Source organism: Pseudophryne corroboree, chromosome 10 (genome assembly GCF_028390025.1).
Source record: "Pseudophryne corroboree isolate aPseCor3 chromosome 10, aPseCor3.hap2, whole genome shotgun sequence".
In the NCBI taxonomy this organism is placed as follows: Eukaryota; Metazoa; Chordata; class Amphibia; order Anura; family Myobatrachidae; genus Pseudophryne; species Pseudophryne corroboree.
Window position 1 is genome coordinate 220,512,570 of NC_086453.1, and position 17,676 is coordinate 220,530,245.

At 46.5% G+C, this 17,676-nt stretch overlaps 1 protein-coding gene across 3 annotated transcripts in view; it reads right to left on the bottom strand.

Annotated features, from left to right (window-relative positions):
• PANK4 (pantothenate kinase 4 (inactive)) overlaps positions 1–17,676 on the bottom strand; it is a 243,774-nt gene that overhangs the window by 138,307 nt on the left and 87,791 nt on the right. For all 3 annotated transcript variants that reach the window (XM_063943091.1, XM_063943090.1, XM_063943092.1), the window contains one exon: positions 6,541–6,694. In XM_063943091.1, the coding sequence (XP_063799161.1) occupies positions 6,541–6,694 (154 nt within the window). The remainder of the gene's footprint in view (positions 1–6,540; positions 6,695–17,676) is intronic.

The following is a 17,676-nucleotide window of genomic DNA, read 5'->3' on the forward strand; positions in this document are numbered from 1 at the left end:
AAGGCCCTTTGGAGAGACAGAGAGAGAGTATGCCAGCACACACCCAGCGCCACTAGATACTGAAAGAAAGTCCCAGCCTGTACAGCGCTTTATATATATATATATATATATATATATATATATATATATATATATATATATATATATATATATATATATATATATATATATATATATATATATATATATATATATATATAGAATTAGCACCAAATAAATGTGCCCCCCCCCCCCCCGCTCGTTTTTGCCCCCTGTTATTTGTTCAGCAGGGGAGAGTCCGGGAGCAGCTTCTCTGCAGCATGCTGTGGAGAAAATGGCGCTGGTTAGTGCTGGAAGATCAAGCTCCGCCCCCTCGACGGCAGGCTCCGGTCCCGCTATTTTTATTATACTGGCAGGGGATTTATTATATACTGCCTTCGCAGTACCTATATACGTGTGCCAGTGTTATGTGAGGTAAAAATTGCTGCCCAGGGCGCCCCCCCTGCGCCCTGCACCCTTGCTGTGCCTGTGTGTGTTGTGGGAGCAATGGCGCGCAGCGCAACCGCTGCGCGGTACCTCAAAGATCTGAAGTCTTCTGCCGCCTTTGAAGTCTTCTTGCTTCCTATACTTACCCGGCTTCAATCTTCCAGCTCTGTGAGGACGACGGCGCGCGGCTCTGGGACGAACAGCAAGGACGACACCTGTGTTCCGACCCTCTGGAGTTAATGGTGTCCAGTAGCCTAAGAAGCAGAGCCCATCAGTCCAGGAAAGTAAGTCTGCTTCTCTCCCCTCAGTCCCACGAAGCAGGGAGCCTGTTGCCAACAGTGTTCCCTAAAAATTAAAAACCTAACAAAAGTCTTTTCAGAGAAACTCAGTAGAGCTCCCCTGTAATGCACCAAGTCTCCTCTGGGCACAGGATCTAACTGAGGTCTGGAGGAGGGGCATAGAGGGAGGAGCCAGTTAACACCCATCTAAAGTCTTAGAATGCCCATGTCTCCTGCGGAGCCCGTCTATACCCCATGGTCCTTACGGAGTCCCCAGCATCCTCTAGGACATAAGAAATAATAGCTAATCTGTACAAGTCTGTAGAACGTCTAAAACATGTGCAATTGGTGGAGCCCTTATTATGATGCCTATAAAAGTAGAGATGACGGACGCTATGTCGATGTTTTTGCGGTTGTGCGATTATTGGTAAATAGTGCATGCAGAGGCTGACGGACATGCACGATTTGTGGGCATTGATGAAGTGGTGGCAAAAACGCAGGCCTGCCGCGGCCGTGCTTGGGGAGTGTTGCTAGCTGCGCCTCCAAATCCATACTCAAATAGCATGGTTCCAGCACCTCTGTTCTGGCTGCCATGCTGTGTGGCTGTTTATTAACTACCTCTGATGATTATCGAAGGATCTGCATGTACGCATTTGCTGTGCCTTTGGATGCCTTTGTACTTTTCAAGGTTGCTGGGGTCTTTCCATCATTTTGCATATCCTCAGCATGCACAATCGCAACTGCAATTGCCATAGCGTCTGTCAATGAATCAAATGGCTCAGGGGCACTGCGTGCGATGACGCAGAACGGTTCCTGTGCAGGGGCCCCACCACCGAAGATGTACACAAACCATCCTAGGTGTTCCATCATCGGAAATGTACGCATATCAGAATAAGAGGAATCACATTGGTCAAATCCTATCTTGCATGAGATAGGATTTGACCAATAGAAAATCAGCAGGAAGCGGTAGGTGATTTTTGGTTGATTTGTATGTGTATTTACAGTTGATTTTAAATGTAACTGACAAAAACTGACTGACTTTAGACTTTAAAAATCGGACAAAAGAACATGGGGTTTTTCTTGGTTTTTTTCTTTTTAAATAAAAATAGACTTTTAGTAATTTTGTCCTGAAACACCCTGTTGCCGTCGTTTTAAATCGACCTTTAGTAAATTTACCCTCAGAACTCCCCAATCAGTACTTTCATGTGGTTTATGGGAGAGAGAAATCTTGCATAGAGGGAAAAGAAATGCAAAAATAGATACACCCATATGCAGCATGCATACATACACTTAAGCTGTTCCTTTTTCAGCACAGTGTCCTATAAGTTAATGGGTTTCCAGAATGTAGCACTCAGCTATTCTGTAAAGAAACTTTGGCAAAACAGATGACAAGGTTCTTGTTGTTTGGTATTTAGTTATATGAATGACCAAATCACTGTATATTATACCCAGAAGTGCACCACCAAATAGCAAAGGTAGCAAAATTACTGGACTCTGCAGCCTCTGTTCATTTACAAACCATTATTAAAACAGGCCACACACATGTGAAGATGTTCACATGCAACACATCAATTACATTGCCACCAGTCTAACACAGAATTATATACACTGCATTTATCCACCATGCACATATAAACACAGCCAGACTGAGTGATGCGTTCAAGGTACAAGTTCCCCTCTGGGCCTTAGGCCCTGTAGTATCTGCATGGACATCTGTGACTATACTAACATACTTGCCTGTGCTTTTTCTACTTCTTTCCAAGGAATTTTTGACTTTAGGATTAGGGCGGTAATTCAGAGCGGTCGTAGTCTGAATTCCTTTGTGGAGTGCGCTTGTGCACCCCAGGAGCCCAGTGAGATGCTAACATCATCTCTGTGCTGCGATCGCCTTTGCCTGATTGATAGGCAGAGGCGGTCGCGTGGCGGGAGGGGTGTGCCAACGCCGTTGGCGGGGCACAGTCCGGACAACGCAGCCGAGTCCGGACCGGCGCGGGCCACGGCGGCTGCGCGTCATAAGAATGCCAAATTGATTTCTCACAAATATTTAAAATGCCCGCTCTAATATATATTGTAAATGCCTGCATCTCTTATTACCATATCCCATGAATGTGCGCTATACATCGCAAAACACTGCATCCCATAAGAGAAAACAATACACCCAAACATTATCTGTGTTCCAAAGCTCGTTGATGTATATATTTGTTATTAAAAGGATATGGATTCAATATATATTACAAAGTACAGTATACCTATAGTTACATGATTACAACTCACACAGTAAGCAGTTAATACATAAAGTTACATAAAGTTACATGCCATTACATACAGTTTCAGTTACAGGCCAGCGATACAATTACCAATCCCTCCAATGCATCTTATGTCTCTCTCTCTCAGTAAATAAATACAGGAACTGATCTGCCAGCAAGTCCATCATCGTCTCAGACCTTACAGCCACTGACTTCCTGTGTGGTCAATGTGTTATCTAGTTTCTGGGGGAGGGATTCACAATGAGTCACCAGTTCCTTTGTATATGCTGAACAGGTTCAGCCTTTGGGGACGTCCAAAGGGGCTGGCCTGAGCTTCCTGTCCACTGTCCTAATAAGAGTGATTTTTAGCTTTCATACATGTAATCATAATTATCCGCTGCAATGTCCCACAACTTCACAACAAGCATCAAATGAATCTACACATCAATCTGGTTGCTTCAATAGTAAACATGACAGGTCTATCTGGTTTCGTTCAAATAATACACATACATGACACCACTCCATCATATACAATTCTAAATCATCATGATGTCTGGCGCTTGATATTATTATAATTTTGTACTGCATGAAATAAGTGTCGAATCCATCTCTGTGGCATGTCCGTGTAAATGCGTGTGTTACCATATATTGCTGTGCTCGCTGCGCGTATTTGCAAGTATAGCGACTTATATGTATGTAGTTTGTATGCTATATTTATGTAATATTTTTTTTTTTTACTTCGACAGTCGTGACACAGTCGCTGTGACCCAGAGCGCGGCGGATAGCCCCCTGCCAGCATGCAGGAGCTGCGCAGGTAGGGAGCTACTAGTCGGGTGCAAAAGCATCGCCGTCGTGCAATGCTTTTGCACCCTTGCGAGGGGGGCAGAGCCAGACACAGACATGCGGGGCAGACTAGCCCTGTGCTGCGCGTCCCCCCGCATGTCTGAGTAAATGATCGTAGATGTGGTAAATTTAGCACATCTACAATCAGATCTGAATTAGGTCTCTGCCCTTAGTGCTTGATAGAACAGCACTCTGGAACACGGTCTAATATTGCAGTTGTGAGCTAGCTGCATAGGAAAAAAATGGCCATAACATGGGAGCAGCAATGAGACGGGAAGCTCTGAATGCCAGGAACAGGTACTAGTAGTTCAAAGGAGATGGGGCTGTTAAGTATAAAGGGATAGTGGTGACCATGTTAACCAATTTTAGTTCAACCCTGTGCACTAAGGGCCTAATTCAGGCATGATCGCAGCATTGATGTGTGCAGTTTATGTTTGATACTGTGGCGGCATAAGAGATTAGATGCAGTCAACGTTATTGTAAATGGTAGGATTCATAGGACCTGGAGACACATCTGCTCATCTCTCTCTCTGCCTCTATCCATCTGAATCACGGGTGCGGCCACGGAGTCTTCTAAATTGAGATCCGCATAATGTAAGCGCACAGATTACTTGACAATGCAGGCTTATACCTATTAGGGGGTAGTGGTCCCTGTAACTATCATTATACCCACTGTCTATGTGAGGGATATGCGGCTGCATATTGAAGTCAACTGAATGCGCAGTATAAATATCAGGCGCCCCATCACACGCACAATAATTACGTTGTATATGGGCAGCTTTATGCCAACAACGTTACCCCATAAAGCTATAGGGTACAGTGGACCCCGAATTAGAGTGGAACATCGAGCATGATAGACATTGAATGACTAACGCACTCAGTGTAAGTGAATCTGTATTGTCAAAATAATTATAGTTTAACACCAATTAATATAAACCCTCATTAATATAAAAGTGTGGACAGGGGATTTATAATATTAGTATCCCCATACCTGTCACAGAGTATCTTTAACACTCACAAATATACTTCAACTCATGGGGAAGCTCTAAGCCGTACCACACTATATCATAGAGCTGAAGGGGACCATTTGATATCATAGCACAGTATTAATGCTCACTGTTTGAGTGATCATTGGCTCTACAAGATATCTTTAATTCGCCCTGATAGGTATTACTGAACCAAATATTTTATTGTATGAGAGATATCTATATATGCCCAGTATTTCTATAAGAAAACGTTTGGTTCATGAGAAGCTATGAATTTTTAAAGAACCACAGTGCAGAAAATAATTACGGTGCATTCCCCTCTCGGTCAGATATCACTAGCAGTGATACTATTTACTGTGCCAAACACTTATAATACAAAATATAGGCTAACTGACAATACTTGCTGAGCTCAAACAGCAATATTTGTTGCGAATCTCCATATACAGAGTAACACAGACTGAATCAATATTTAACAGTTGTTAATAAACAATATTATTTGTATACATAGTAAATAGACACAATAAAGACACTAAGGCTTTTTAACAAACACTATCTCTTTATTTACTTTTCTCTACAAGTTTCACATTGTCTTCATCTTTTCTCGACTATATATGTTTTTTACCAATATTTCGCATAAATGTTGCTTTGTCTAGTGTGATATACTATCCACTTTTAAGGATATCAATAAACGTTATATTTGAAATTTAAAGTGCACCACTAATCAGATCACTTTCTCTCTTCGTTTGTACTGCAGGTGGGCCAAATATAACATTTGCAGAGAGAGTTAGATTTGGGTGGGTTATTTTGTTTGTGTGTAGGGTAAATACTGGCTGCTTTATTTTTACACATCACGTTAAATTTAAGTTTGAACACACCTCACCCAAATCTAAATATCTCTGCACATGAAATAATGCCCCAATTGCAGTGTACATGGGGGGTAATTCAGACCTGATTGCTGCTGGTATACACCGCAATGCGCAAGCACCGCAGACCGCAGCAATGGGGATCGCCGGTCAGCGACGGGTTTGTGCGAAGGATCTGATTGCATGGGCATTCGCAAGGAGATTGATAGGACGAGGGCGTTTTCAAGGAGTGTCTGGAAAAACGCAGGCGTGTCCAATCGTTGGAACAAAGGGTGTCTGACAGTCCCGGACAGGCTGAAGTGATCGCAGAGCCTGAGTAAGTCCTGGGCTGTGCAGAGACTGCACAAAATCAGTTTGTGCAGCTCTGCTACACATGTGATGGCACACTTGCACAGCAAAAATACACTCCCCCCTGTAGGCGGCGACTATCTGATCGTAGGGCTGCAAAAATCACAGCCCAGCGATCAGGTCTGAATTATCCCCCTTGGTTTTGCTCAGTAGAGAACAATTTTGCTGCTGCGATCAGGTCTGAATTAGGCCCCAAATAACTTGTGGAAGCATAAAGGAGGTTTTAAACAGACTTCTCTTATTTGCTCAAGCACCAAGAGCTGTGTCCACACAAAGCTAACTCAATGATTGTTACAAGGTCAGGAATATTTCTGCACGGTGCAGGCAAACACACTTGTCTGCAGAGAAGTGATAAGGTGTAGCTACAACAAAGTCTTACTGTGGGTTTAAAAAAATGTAATGTTTCAGTAACATGTTACTTGAATGGATATTAATGAAAGGTTTTCTGCCCAGACTGAGCTACATAAAAGGTTTGTAAACCTGCTGTCATAGATGTATCAATATGAAATACCTTTGTCTGCAGTGGCGGACTTGCCAAAGCTGCTTGCAATCAGGTTCCCTGTTAATCCCAATATTTGGTAAGCGCCTCCATAGATGTCTTTCACCAGCATGTCAACATTCGTGTGCTGACCCTTAGCAGCCAGCTGTAGTAATTCATCAAACTTCTGTTGACATTAAACAAGTTTATTTGTAGGAAAGTACACTTTAAGCCATATTCTCTCTCTCTTAAAAATACAAATAATCTTTAAACAACAGGTTTCACAAATGAAATATCTGCAACACAACTGGGTGTTCAATGGTACCAAGAAGCGGTAGGCAACAGGTAGATAAACATTTTTTTTTTTAACCTATCTACTAGAACCTTCTTGCTTATTTATTTACAAAATCTTCTCATATACTGTATACAATGCAGTGCCTCCCCTGTCATAGTACTCCAGAATTTTGACTATAACAATAGAATAATGCAAACAAGATATTAATAACTTACATATATTTTCTTTGTAGTATTCTACTAATTGTCATTGTTTCTGCAGGGAGATGGGGCAGGGAGAATTCAGGCAGAGGCAGTGAGCAGCTCTGCCTCCTCTCCATATGTCAGAGTGTGGCTGGAGTTCCGGTATGCGATCGCAATGTGAAAGTCTACTGTGGACTTTGCACAAGCACAGATAGCAGAAAAACGTCCGTCTGCAATTTTAGCAGTTTTACAACTGTTACTGAATTAGGACCGGTAATTGCTGCCCAGTGCTGTGCTGCTTGCAGATGGGATGGACTGTATATAAGGTTGTATATGGAATAAATCTGTCTCCGATACTAGCCAGTGCCTCCCCAGCCACTGACCTCACCACACGTCACAGATACGATGCCAGCAAGTTGTGCTGCATTTTAAAAATGGGGAAATGGTAATAAAACAAGACTTGGTATCAGTAGCATATTGCACCCATGGGCTGCAAGACTGCTGCCCCCCCAGTAAAATCCGCCACTTCTGTGAGCCAGTTGCAGTCCATGACTGCACTGACTTCACGGTGACTGGCAGGACTTCCTATTGGTCACCAGCAGGACTGGCAGTCTCATTGGGAGTTGTTTTCTTCCTCTGGGACTACCAGTATGGACTGTAATCAGCAGAGAGAGTGTGCATTCCTGTAGGAAGCCACTCCTTCTGCCTTTTGGGCAGCCCTACCCGGCTTCTATGGGCTGCAGCCCCAGAGCACTCCACAGAGCGGCTACAGCCCCCCAAAAAAGAGATTTATTGTAGACCTACCTAAGTTAAATCTTTTTCTGCAAGGTTTACTGGGTACCACAGGGAATACATCGGTGTGTAGAGTTGGATCTTGATCCAGAGGCACCAACAGGCTAAAGCTTTGACTATTCCCAGGATGCACTGCATAGCTTCCTCTATAACTCCGCCTTCGGACACTGGAGCTCAGTTTCGTTAACCAGTCCAAAGCAGTAGCAGGTAAAGAGAAGGTAGATGTTAGTCACATAGAACCACATTTTCACGACAGGAGAAGCGACCAGCGGCTAATTCCATACAAACCCAAAGAAGCTAAGTGTGTCAGGGTGGGCACCCTGTGGAACCCAGTGTACCTCGCAGAAATAGATTTAACTACGCTAAGTCTACCATAAATCTCCTTTTCTGCCGCGGGGTACACTGTGTTCCACAGGGAATACATCGGGGATGTCCTAAAGCAGTTCCTCATGGAAGAGAATGCACCGTAGCGGGCACAAGAACCCGGCGTCCAAAGGACGCTTCCTGGGAGGCGGAAGTATCGAAGGCATAAAACCTAATGAACGTGTTCACCGAGGACCACGTAGCCGCCTTGCACAACTGTTCGGAAGACGTGCCTCGGCGGGCCACCCAAGAAGGTCCAACAGACCGAGTAGAATGGGCCTTGATAGCAGCAGGAGTGGAAGACTAGTCTGCGCATAAGCTTGTACAATCACCATTCTAATCGATCTGGCCAATATTTGCTTATTCGCAGGCCAGCCACGTTTGTGAAAACTAAAAAAGTACAAAAATAGCCCGTACCACATCCAAAGACTGCTCTTAGGAGGACAAACCAGAAGAGATAAAAGCCGAACCAAGATCTACTGGTTAAGGTGAAAAGATGACACCACCTTAGTATATAACCAGGGCGAGTTCGAAGAACTGCACGGTCACGGTGAAAAAATAAGATTTTACTCACCGATAAATCTATTTCTCGTAGTCCGTAGTGGATGCTGGGACTCCGTAAGGACCATGGGGAATAGCGGATCCGCAGGAGACAGGGCACAAGAATAAAAGCTTTAGGATCAGGTGGTGTGCACTGGCTCCTCCCCCTATGACCCTCCTCCAAGCCTCAGTTAGGATACTGTGCCCGGACGAGCGTACATAATAAGGAAGGATATTGAATCCCGGGTAAGACTCATACCAGCCACACCAATCACACCGTACAACTCGTGATCTGAACCCAGTTAACAGTATGATAAACGAAAGGAGCCTCTGAAAAGATGGCTCACAACAATAATAACCCGAATTTTTGTAACAATAACTATATACAAGTATTGCAGACAATCCGCACTTGGGATGGGCGCCCAGCATCCACTACGGACTACGAGAAATAGATTTATCGGTGAGTAAAATCTTATTTTCTCTGACGTCCTAGTGGATGCTGGGACTCCGTAAGGACCATGGGGATTATACCAAAGCTCCCAAACGGGCGGGAGAGTGCGGATGACTCTGCAGCACCGAATGAGAGAACTCCAGGTCCTCCTCAGCCAGGGTATCAAATTTGTAGAATTTAGCAAACGTGTTTGCCCCTGACCAAGTAGCTGCTCGGCAAAGTTGTAAAGCCGAGACCCCTCGGGCAGCCGCCCAAGATGAGCCCACTTTCCTTGTGGAATGGGCTTTTACAGATTTTGGCTGTGGCAGGCCTGCCACAGAATGTGCAAGCTGAATTGTACTACAAATCCAACGAGCAATCGTCTGCTTAGAAGCAGGAGCACCCAGCTTGTTGGGTGCATACAGGATAAACAGCGAGTCAGATTTTCTGACTCCAGCCGTCCTGGAAACATATATTTTCAGGGCCCTGACAACGTCAAGCAACTTGGAGTCCTCCAAGTCCCTAGTAGCCGCAGGTACCACAATAGGTTGGTTCATGTGAAATGCAGAAACCACCTTAGGGAGAAATTGAGGACGAGTCCTCAATTCTGCCCTGTCAGAATGAAAAATTAAGTAAGGGCTTTTATATGATAAAGCCGCCAATTCTGACACACGCCTGGCTGAAGCCAGGGCTAACAGCATCGACACCTTCCATGTGAGATATTTTAAGTCCACAGTGGTGAGTGGTTCAAACCAATGTGACTTTAGGAAACTCAAAACAACATTGAGATCCCAAGGTGCCACTGGAGGCACAAAAGGAGGCTGTATATGCAGTACCCCTTTTACAAATGTCTGAACTTCAGGCACGGAAGCCAGTTCTTTCTGGAAGAAAATCGACAGGGCCGAAATTTGAACCTTAATGGACCCTAATTTTAGGCCCATAGACAGTCCTGTTTGCAGGAAATGGAGGAAACGACCCAGTTGAAATTCCTCTGTAGGGGCCTTCTTGGCCTCACACCACGCAACATATTTTCGCCAAATGCGGTGATAATGTTTTGCGGTCACTTCCTTCCTGGCTTTGATCAGGGTAGGGATGACTTCATCTGGAATGCCTTTTTCCTTCAGGATCCGGCGTTCAACCGCCATGCCGTCAAACGCAGCCGCGGTAAGTCTTGGAACAGACAAGGCCCCTGCTGGAGCAGGTCCTTTCTTAGAGGTAGAGGCCACGGGTCTTCCGTGAGCATCTCTTGAAGTTCCGGGTACCAAGTCCTTCTTGGCCAATCCGGAACCACGAGTATAGTTCTTACTCCTCTCCTTCTTATGATTCTCAGTACTTTTGGTATGAGAGGCAGAGGAGGGAACACATACACTGACTGGTACACCCACGGTGTTACCAGAGCGTCCACCGCTATTGCCTGAGGGTCCCTTGACCTGGCGCAATACCGGTCTAGTTTTTTGTTTAGACGGGACGCCATCATGAACACTGCTGACAGTGCTATCACATGATTTTCCGCCCAGCGAAGAATCCTTGCAGCTTCTGCCATTGCCCTCCTGCTTCTCGTGCCGCCCTGTCTGTTTACGTGGGCGACTGACGTGATGTTGTCCGATTGGATCAATACCGCCTGACCCTGAAGCAGGGGTTTCGCTTGACTTAGGGCATTGGAAATGGCCCTTAGTTCCAGAATGTTTATATGAAGAGATGTTTCCATGCTTGACCACAAGCCCTGGAAATTTCTTCCCTGTGTGACTGCTCCCCAGCCTCTCAGGCTGGCATCCGTGGTCACCAGGATCCAATCCTGAATGCCAAATCTGCGGCCCTCTAGTAGATGAGCACTCTGCAGCCACCACAGAAGAGACACCCTTGTCCTTGGCGACAGGGTTATCCGCTGATGCATCTGAAGATGCGATCCGGACCATTTGTCCAGTAGATCCCACTGAAACGTTCTTGCATGGAATCTTCCGAATGGAATCGCTTCGTAAGAAGCCACCATTTTTCCCAGGACCCTCGTGCACTGATGCACTGACACCTGGCCTGGTTTTAGGAGGTTCCTGACTAGCTCGGATAACTCCCTGACCTTCTCCTCCGGGAGAAACACCTTCTTCTGGACTGTTTCCAGAATCATTCCTAGGAACAGTAGACGTGTCGTTGGAATCAGCTGCGATTTTGGAATATTTAGGATCCACCCGTGCTGACGTAACACTACCTGAGATAGTGCTACTCCGACTTCTAACTGTTCCCTGGACCTTGCCCTTATCAGGAGATCGTCCAAGTAAGGGATAATTAAGATGCCTTTTCTTCGAAGAAGAAACATCATTTCGGCCATTACCTTGGTAAAGACCCGAGGTGCCGTGGACAACCCAAACGGCAGCGTCTGAAACTGATAATGACAGTTTTGTACTACAAACCTGAGGTACCCTTGGTGAGAAGGGTAGATTGGGACGTGGAGATAAGCATCTTTGATGTCCAGAGACACCATATAGTCCCCTTCTTCCAGGTTCGCTATCACTGCTCTGAGTGACTCCATCTTGAATTTGAACCTTTTTATGTAAGTGTTCAAGGATTTCAGATTTAAAATTGGTCTCACCGAGCCGTCCGGCTTCGGTACCACAAACAGCGTGGAATAATACCCCTTTCCTTGTTGTAGGAGGGGTACCTTGATTATCACCTGCTGGGAATACAGCTTGTGAATGGCTTCCAAAACTGCCTCCCTGTCGGAGGGAGACTTTGGTAGAGCAGACTTCAGGAACCGGCGAGGGGGAAACGCCTCGAATTCCAGTTTGTACCCCTGCGATACTACCTGTAGAATCCAGGGGTCCACTTGCGAGTGAGCCCACTGCGCGTTGAAATTCTTGAGACGGGCCCCCACCGTCTCTGAGTCTGCTTGTAAAGCCCCAGCGTCATGCTGAAGACTTGGCAGAAGCAGGGGAGGGCTTCTGCTCCTGGGAAGCGGCTGCATGGTGCAGTCTTTTTCCTCTTCCTCTGCCCCGGGGCAGAAATGAGTGGCCTTTTGCTCGCTTGTACTTATGGGAACGAAAGGACTGAGTTTGAAAAGACGGTGTCTTTTTCTGCTGTGAGGTGACCTGGGGTAAAAAGGTGGACTTTCCAGCCGTTGCCGTGGCCACCAGGTCCGATAGACCAGCCCCAAATAACTCCTCCCCTTTATACGGCAATACTTCCATATGTCGTTTGGAATCCGCATCCCCTGACCACTGTCGCGTCCATAATGCTCTTCTGGCAGAAATGGACATAGCACTTACTCTTGATGCCAGGGTGCAAATATCCCTCTGTGCATCACGCATATATAGTAATGCATCCTTCAAATGCTCTATAGTTAACAATATATTGTCCCTGTCCAGGGTATCAATATTTTCAGTCAGGGAATCCGACCACGCGACTCCAGCACTGCACATCCAGGCTGAAGCGATAGCTGGTCGCAGTATAACACCAGTATGTGTGTATATACTTTTTAGGATATTTTCCAGCCTTCTATCAGCTGGTTCTTTGAGGGTGGCCGTATCAGGAGACGGTAACGCTACTTGTTTAGATAAACGTGTGAGCGCTTTATCTACCCTAGGGGGTGTTTCCCAACGCGCCCTAACCTCTGGCGGGAAAGGGTATAGTGCCAATAATTTATTAGAAATTAGCAGTTTTTTGTCGGGGGAAACCCACGCTTTATCACACACCTCATTTAATTCATCTGACTCAGGAAAAACTATTGGTAGTTTTTTCACACCCACATAATACCCTTCTTTGTGGTACTTGTAGTGTCAGAAATGTTCAATGCCTCCTTCATTGCCGTGATCATGTAACGTGTGGCCCTACTGGACATTACGTTTGTCTCCTCACCGTCGACACTAGACTCAGTATCTGTGTCTGGGTCTGTGTCGACCCACTGAGGTAACGGGCGTTTTAGGGCCCCTGACGGTGTCTGAGACGCCTGGACAGGCACTAATTGATTTGCCGGCTGTCTCATGTCATCAACAGTTTTTTGCAAAGTGCTGACATTGTCACGTAATTCTTTAAATACGATCATCCAGTCAGGTGTCGACTCCCTAGGGGGTGACATCACTAACCCAGGCAATTGCTCCGCCTCCACATCATTTTCCTCCTCATACATGTCGACACACACGTACCGACACACAGCACACACACCGGGAATGCTCTGATAGAGGACAGGACCCCACCAGCCCTTTGGAGAGACAGAGGGAGAGTTTGCCAGCACACACCAAGCGCTATATATATATATATATATATATATATATATATATACAGGGATAACCTTATATAAGTGTTACTCCCTTTTATAGCTGCTGTTTTTATTATTAGCTGCCAATAGTGCCCCCCCTTCTCTTTTTTACCCTGATTCTGTAGCAGGTCTGGAAAAATGGCAGGGGTTAAATACATCCATATAGCCCAGGAGCTATATGTGATGTATTTCTTTTTGCCAACCTAAGGTATATCTGTTATATTGCGTCTCAGGGCGCTCCCCCCCTAGCGCCCTGCACCCTCAGTGACCGGAGTGTGAAGTGTGCTGAGAGCAATGGCGCACAGCTGCAGTGCTGTGCGCTACCTTAGTTGAAGACAGGACCGTCTTCTGCCGCCGATTTCACCGGACCTTTTCGCTCTTCTGGCTCTGTAAGGGGGCCGGCGGCGCGGCTCCGGGACCCATCCAGGCTGAACCTGTGATCGTCCCTCTGGAGCTAATGTCCAGTAGCCTAAGAAGCCCAATCCACTCTGCACGCAGGTGAGTTCGCTTCTTCTCCCCTTAGTCCCACGATGCAGTGAGCCTGTTGCCAGCAAGACTCACTGAAAATAAAAAACCTAAAATAAACTTTTATTCTAAGCAGCTCAGGAGAGCCACCTAGCCTGCACCCTTCTCGTTCGGGCACAAAAATCTAACTGAGGCTTGGAGGAGGGTCATAGGGGGAGGAGCCAGTGCACACCACCTGATCCTAAAGCTTTTATTCTTGTGCCCTGTCTCCTGCGGAGCCGCTATTCCCCATGGTCCTTACGGAGTCCCAGCATCCACTAGGACGTCAGAGAAATCACAAATAATTTGCCCGTGAGACTTGTGTTGTATCGGTAAGACCGAAAGTAGGGGGTCATTCCGAGTTGTTCGCTCGCAAGCTGCTTTTAGCAGCTTTGCACACGCTAAGCCGCCGCCTACTGGGAGTGAATCTTAGCTTATCAAAATTGCAAACGAAAGATTAGCAGAATTGCGAATAGACACTTCTTAGCAGTTTCTGAGTAGCTCCAGACTTACTCGGCATCTGCGATCAGTTCAGTCAGTTTCGTTCCTGGTTTGACGACACAAACACACCCAGCGTTCGCCCAGACACTCCTCCGTTTCTCAAGCCACTCCCGCGTTTTTCCCAGAAACGGTAGCGTTTTTTCGCACACACCCATAAAACGGCCTGTTTCCGCCCAGAAATACCCACTTCCTGTCAATCACATTACGATCACCAGAACGAAGAAAAAACCTCGTAATGCCGTGAGTAAAATACCTAACTGCATAGCAAATTTACTTGGCGCAGTCGCACTGCGGGCATTGCGCATGCGCATTAGCGACTAATCGCTCCGTTGCGAGAAAAAAATACAGAGCGAACAACTCGGAATGACCCCCGTAAAGCGTTGGCAACAGGTATGGTCGCTCGTCATTTTTATGAAGCACGCCATCCGTTATCTAGTCTCCGTTACAGGATGATTGATACTGTTCCAGAAAAACTCGTGGGGGCGACCGCTCCCTACAACTTTTACGTTGTGAGGCGCGGTGGATTCACCGCTTGAACGTGATTTACTCAAATGGGTTAAATGAGAATATCTCATATGATAATTTACGTTGAAACTATAGCTTTTTATCTGTATTGGTTATAATAGGATTTTAATACCTACCGATAAATCCTTTTCTCCTAGACCGTAGAGGATGCTATGGACTCCAAAAGGACCATGGGGTATAGACGGGATCCGCAGGAGCTTGGGCACCCTAAAAAGACTTTAACTGGGTGTGAACTGGCTCCTCCCTCTATGCCCCTCCCCCAGACCTCAGTTATAGGAACTGTGCCCAGGAGAGACAGACATTTCGAGGAAAGGATTTTTGTTTAAACTAAGGGCGAGAAACATACCAGCCCACACCACAAACATACCGTACAACCGAAGTAGCAGCAAACCAGATAACAGTATGAATTAACAACAGCCACAAGCTGAATATAACTAAAACACAACCCACGTGTAAACAAATATAACCAGTAATAATACAACTGCAAGTAACAGTCCGCACTGGGATGGGCGCCCAGCATCCTCTACGGACTAGGAGAAAAGGATTTACCGGTAGGTATTAAAATCCTATTTTCTCTTACGTCCTAGAGGATGCTGGGGACTCCAAAAGGACCATGGGGTCTATACCAAAGCTCCAGAACGGGCGGGAGAGTGCGGACGACTCTGCAGCACCGATTGAGCAAACATGAGGTCCTCATCAGCCAGGGTATCAAACTTGTAAAACTTAGCAAAGGTGTTTGAACCTGACCACGTAGCTGCTCGGGAAAGCTGAAGTGCAGAGACTACTCGGGCAGCCGCCCAAGATGAGCCCACTTTTCTGGTAGAATGGGCCTTTACTGACTTCGGCAACGGTAACCCAGCCGAAGAATGAGCTTGTTGAATCGTATTACAAATCCAGCGAGCAATAGTTTGCTTAGAAGCAGGACTTCTAATCTTATTGGAAGCACACAGGACAAACAAAGCCTCTGTTTTCCTGGTAAGAGTCGTTCTGGCGACGTAAATTTTCAAAGCTCTTACAACATCAAGAGACTTTGGAACCGCCACAGCATCCCTAGCCACAGGCACCACAATAGGTTGGTTAATGTGAAACGAAGAAACCACCTTCGGCAGAAATTGTTGGCGAGTCCTCAATTCCACTCTATCCAAATGCAAGATCAAATAAGGGCTCTTGTGAGACAAAGCCGCCAACTCTGACACTCGCCAGAGCCAAAAGCATGACCACTTTCCAAGTGAGAAACTTGAACTCAATCTTACGCAAAGGTTCAAACCAGTGAGACATAAAGAACTGAAGACCACTTCAAGATCCCACGGCGCCACCGGCGGCACAAATGGAGGATGGATATGCAGTACTCCCTTCACAAAAGTCTGAACCTCTGGAAGGACGGCCAATTTTTTCTGAAAGAAAATAGATAAAGCCAAAATCTGCACTTTGATGGAACCCAATTTCAGGCCTGCATCGACGTCTGCCTGCAAAAAATGGAGAAACCGACCCAAGTGAAACTCCTCCGCAGGCGCTGCTTTGGTTTCACACCACGAAACATACTTTCTCCAAATACGGTGATAATGTTTCGCCGTAACCTCCTTTCTAGCTTTAAGGAGAGTGGGGATGACCTCCCCGGGAATACCTTTCCGAGCTAAGATTTGGCGCTCAACTTCCACGCCGTCAAACGCAGCCGCGGTAAGTCCGGAAACACGCAGGGCCCCTGCAGTAACAGGTCCTCTCAGAGGAAGCGGCCAGGGATCTTCCACGAGTAATTCTTGAAGATCCGGATACCAGGCCCTCCGTGGCCAATCTGGAACGACAAGTATCGCCTGAACCCCTGTTCGTCGAACGATCCTCAGCACCTTTGGAATGAGAGGAAGCGGAGGGAACACATACACCGACTGAAACACCCACGGAGTCACCAGGGCGTCCACTGCACAGGCTTGGGGGTCCCTTGACCTGGAACAATACCTCGGAAGCTTCTTGTTGAGGCGAGACGCCATCATGTCTGTCAGAGGAATTCCCCAACGCCTAGTCACTTCTGCAAATACCTCTTGATGAAGAGCCCATTCTCCCGGATGGAGATCGTGTCGGCTGAGGAAGTCTGCTTCCCAGTTGTCCATGCCCGGGAGGAAGACTGCTGACAGAGCGCTCAGGTGCTGTTCCGCCCAGCGAAGGATTCTTGTGGCCTCCGCCATTGCCGCCCTGCTCCTTGTTCCGCCTTAGCAGTTTACGTACGCCACTGCTGTTATGTTGTCCGACTGGATCAGGACAGGGAGACCCTGAAGAAGGTTCTTTGCTTGCAGCAGGCCGTTGTAAATGGCTCTCAACTCGGGAACATTTATGTGGAGACAAGATTCCTGGCTTGACCATTTTCCCTGGAAATTTCTTCCTTGCGTGACTGCTCCCCAGCCTCGAAGACTTGCATCTGTTGTCAGCAGGACCCAGTAAGGTGAGAGCCTTGCAGCCACCACAGGAGAGAAATCCTGGCCCTGGAAGATAGACTTATTTTCCGGTGCATGTGCAGGTGAGACCCGGACCATTTTTTCAGCAGATCCCACTGAAACACCCGGGCATGAAACCTGCCAAACGGAATGGCTTCGTAAGCCGCAACCATCTTCCCTAGTACCCGAGTGCATTGATGAATCGTCACACTTGTCGGCCTCAGAAGCTCCCTGACCATGGTCTGGATTTCCAGAGCACTGACCTCCGGAAGAAACACTCTGAATCTCCGTGTCTAGGATCATGCCCAGGAAGGGCAGCCGAGTGGCCGGGATCAACTGAGACTTTGGCAAATTTAGAATCCAAC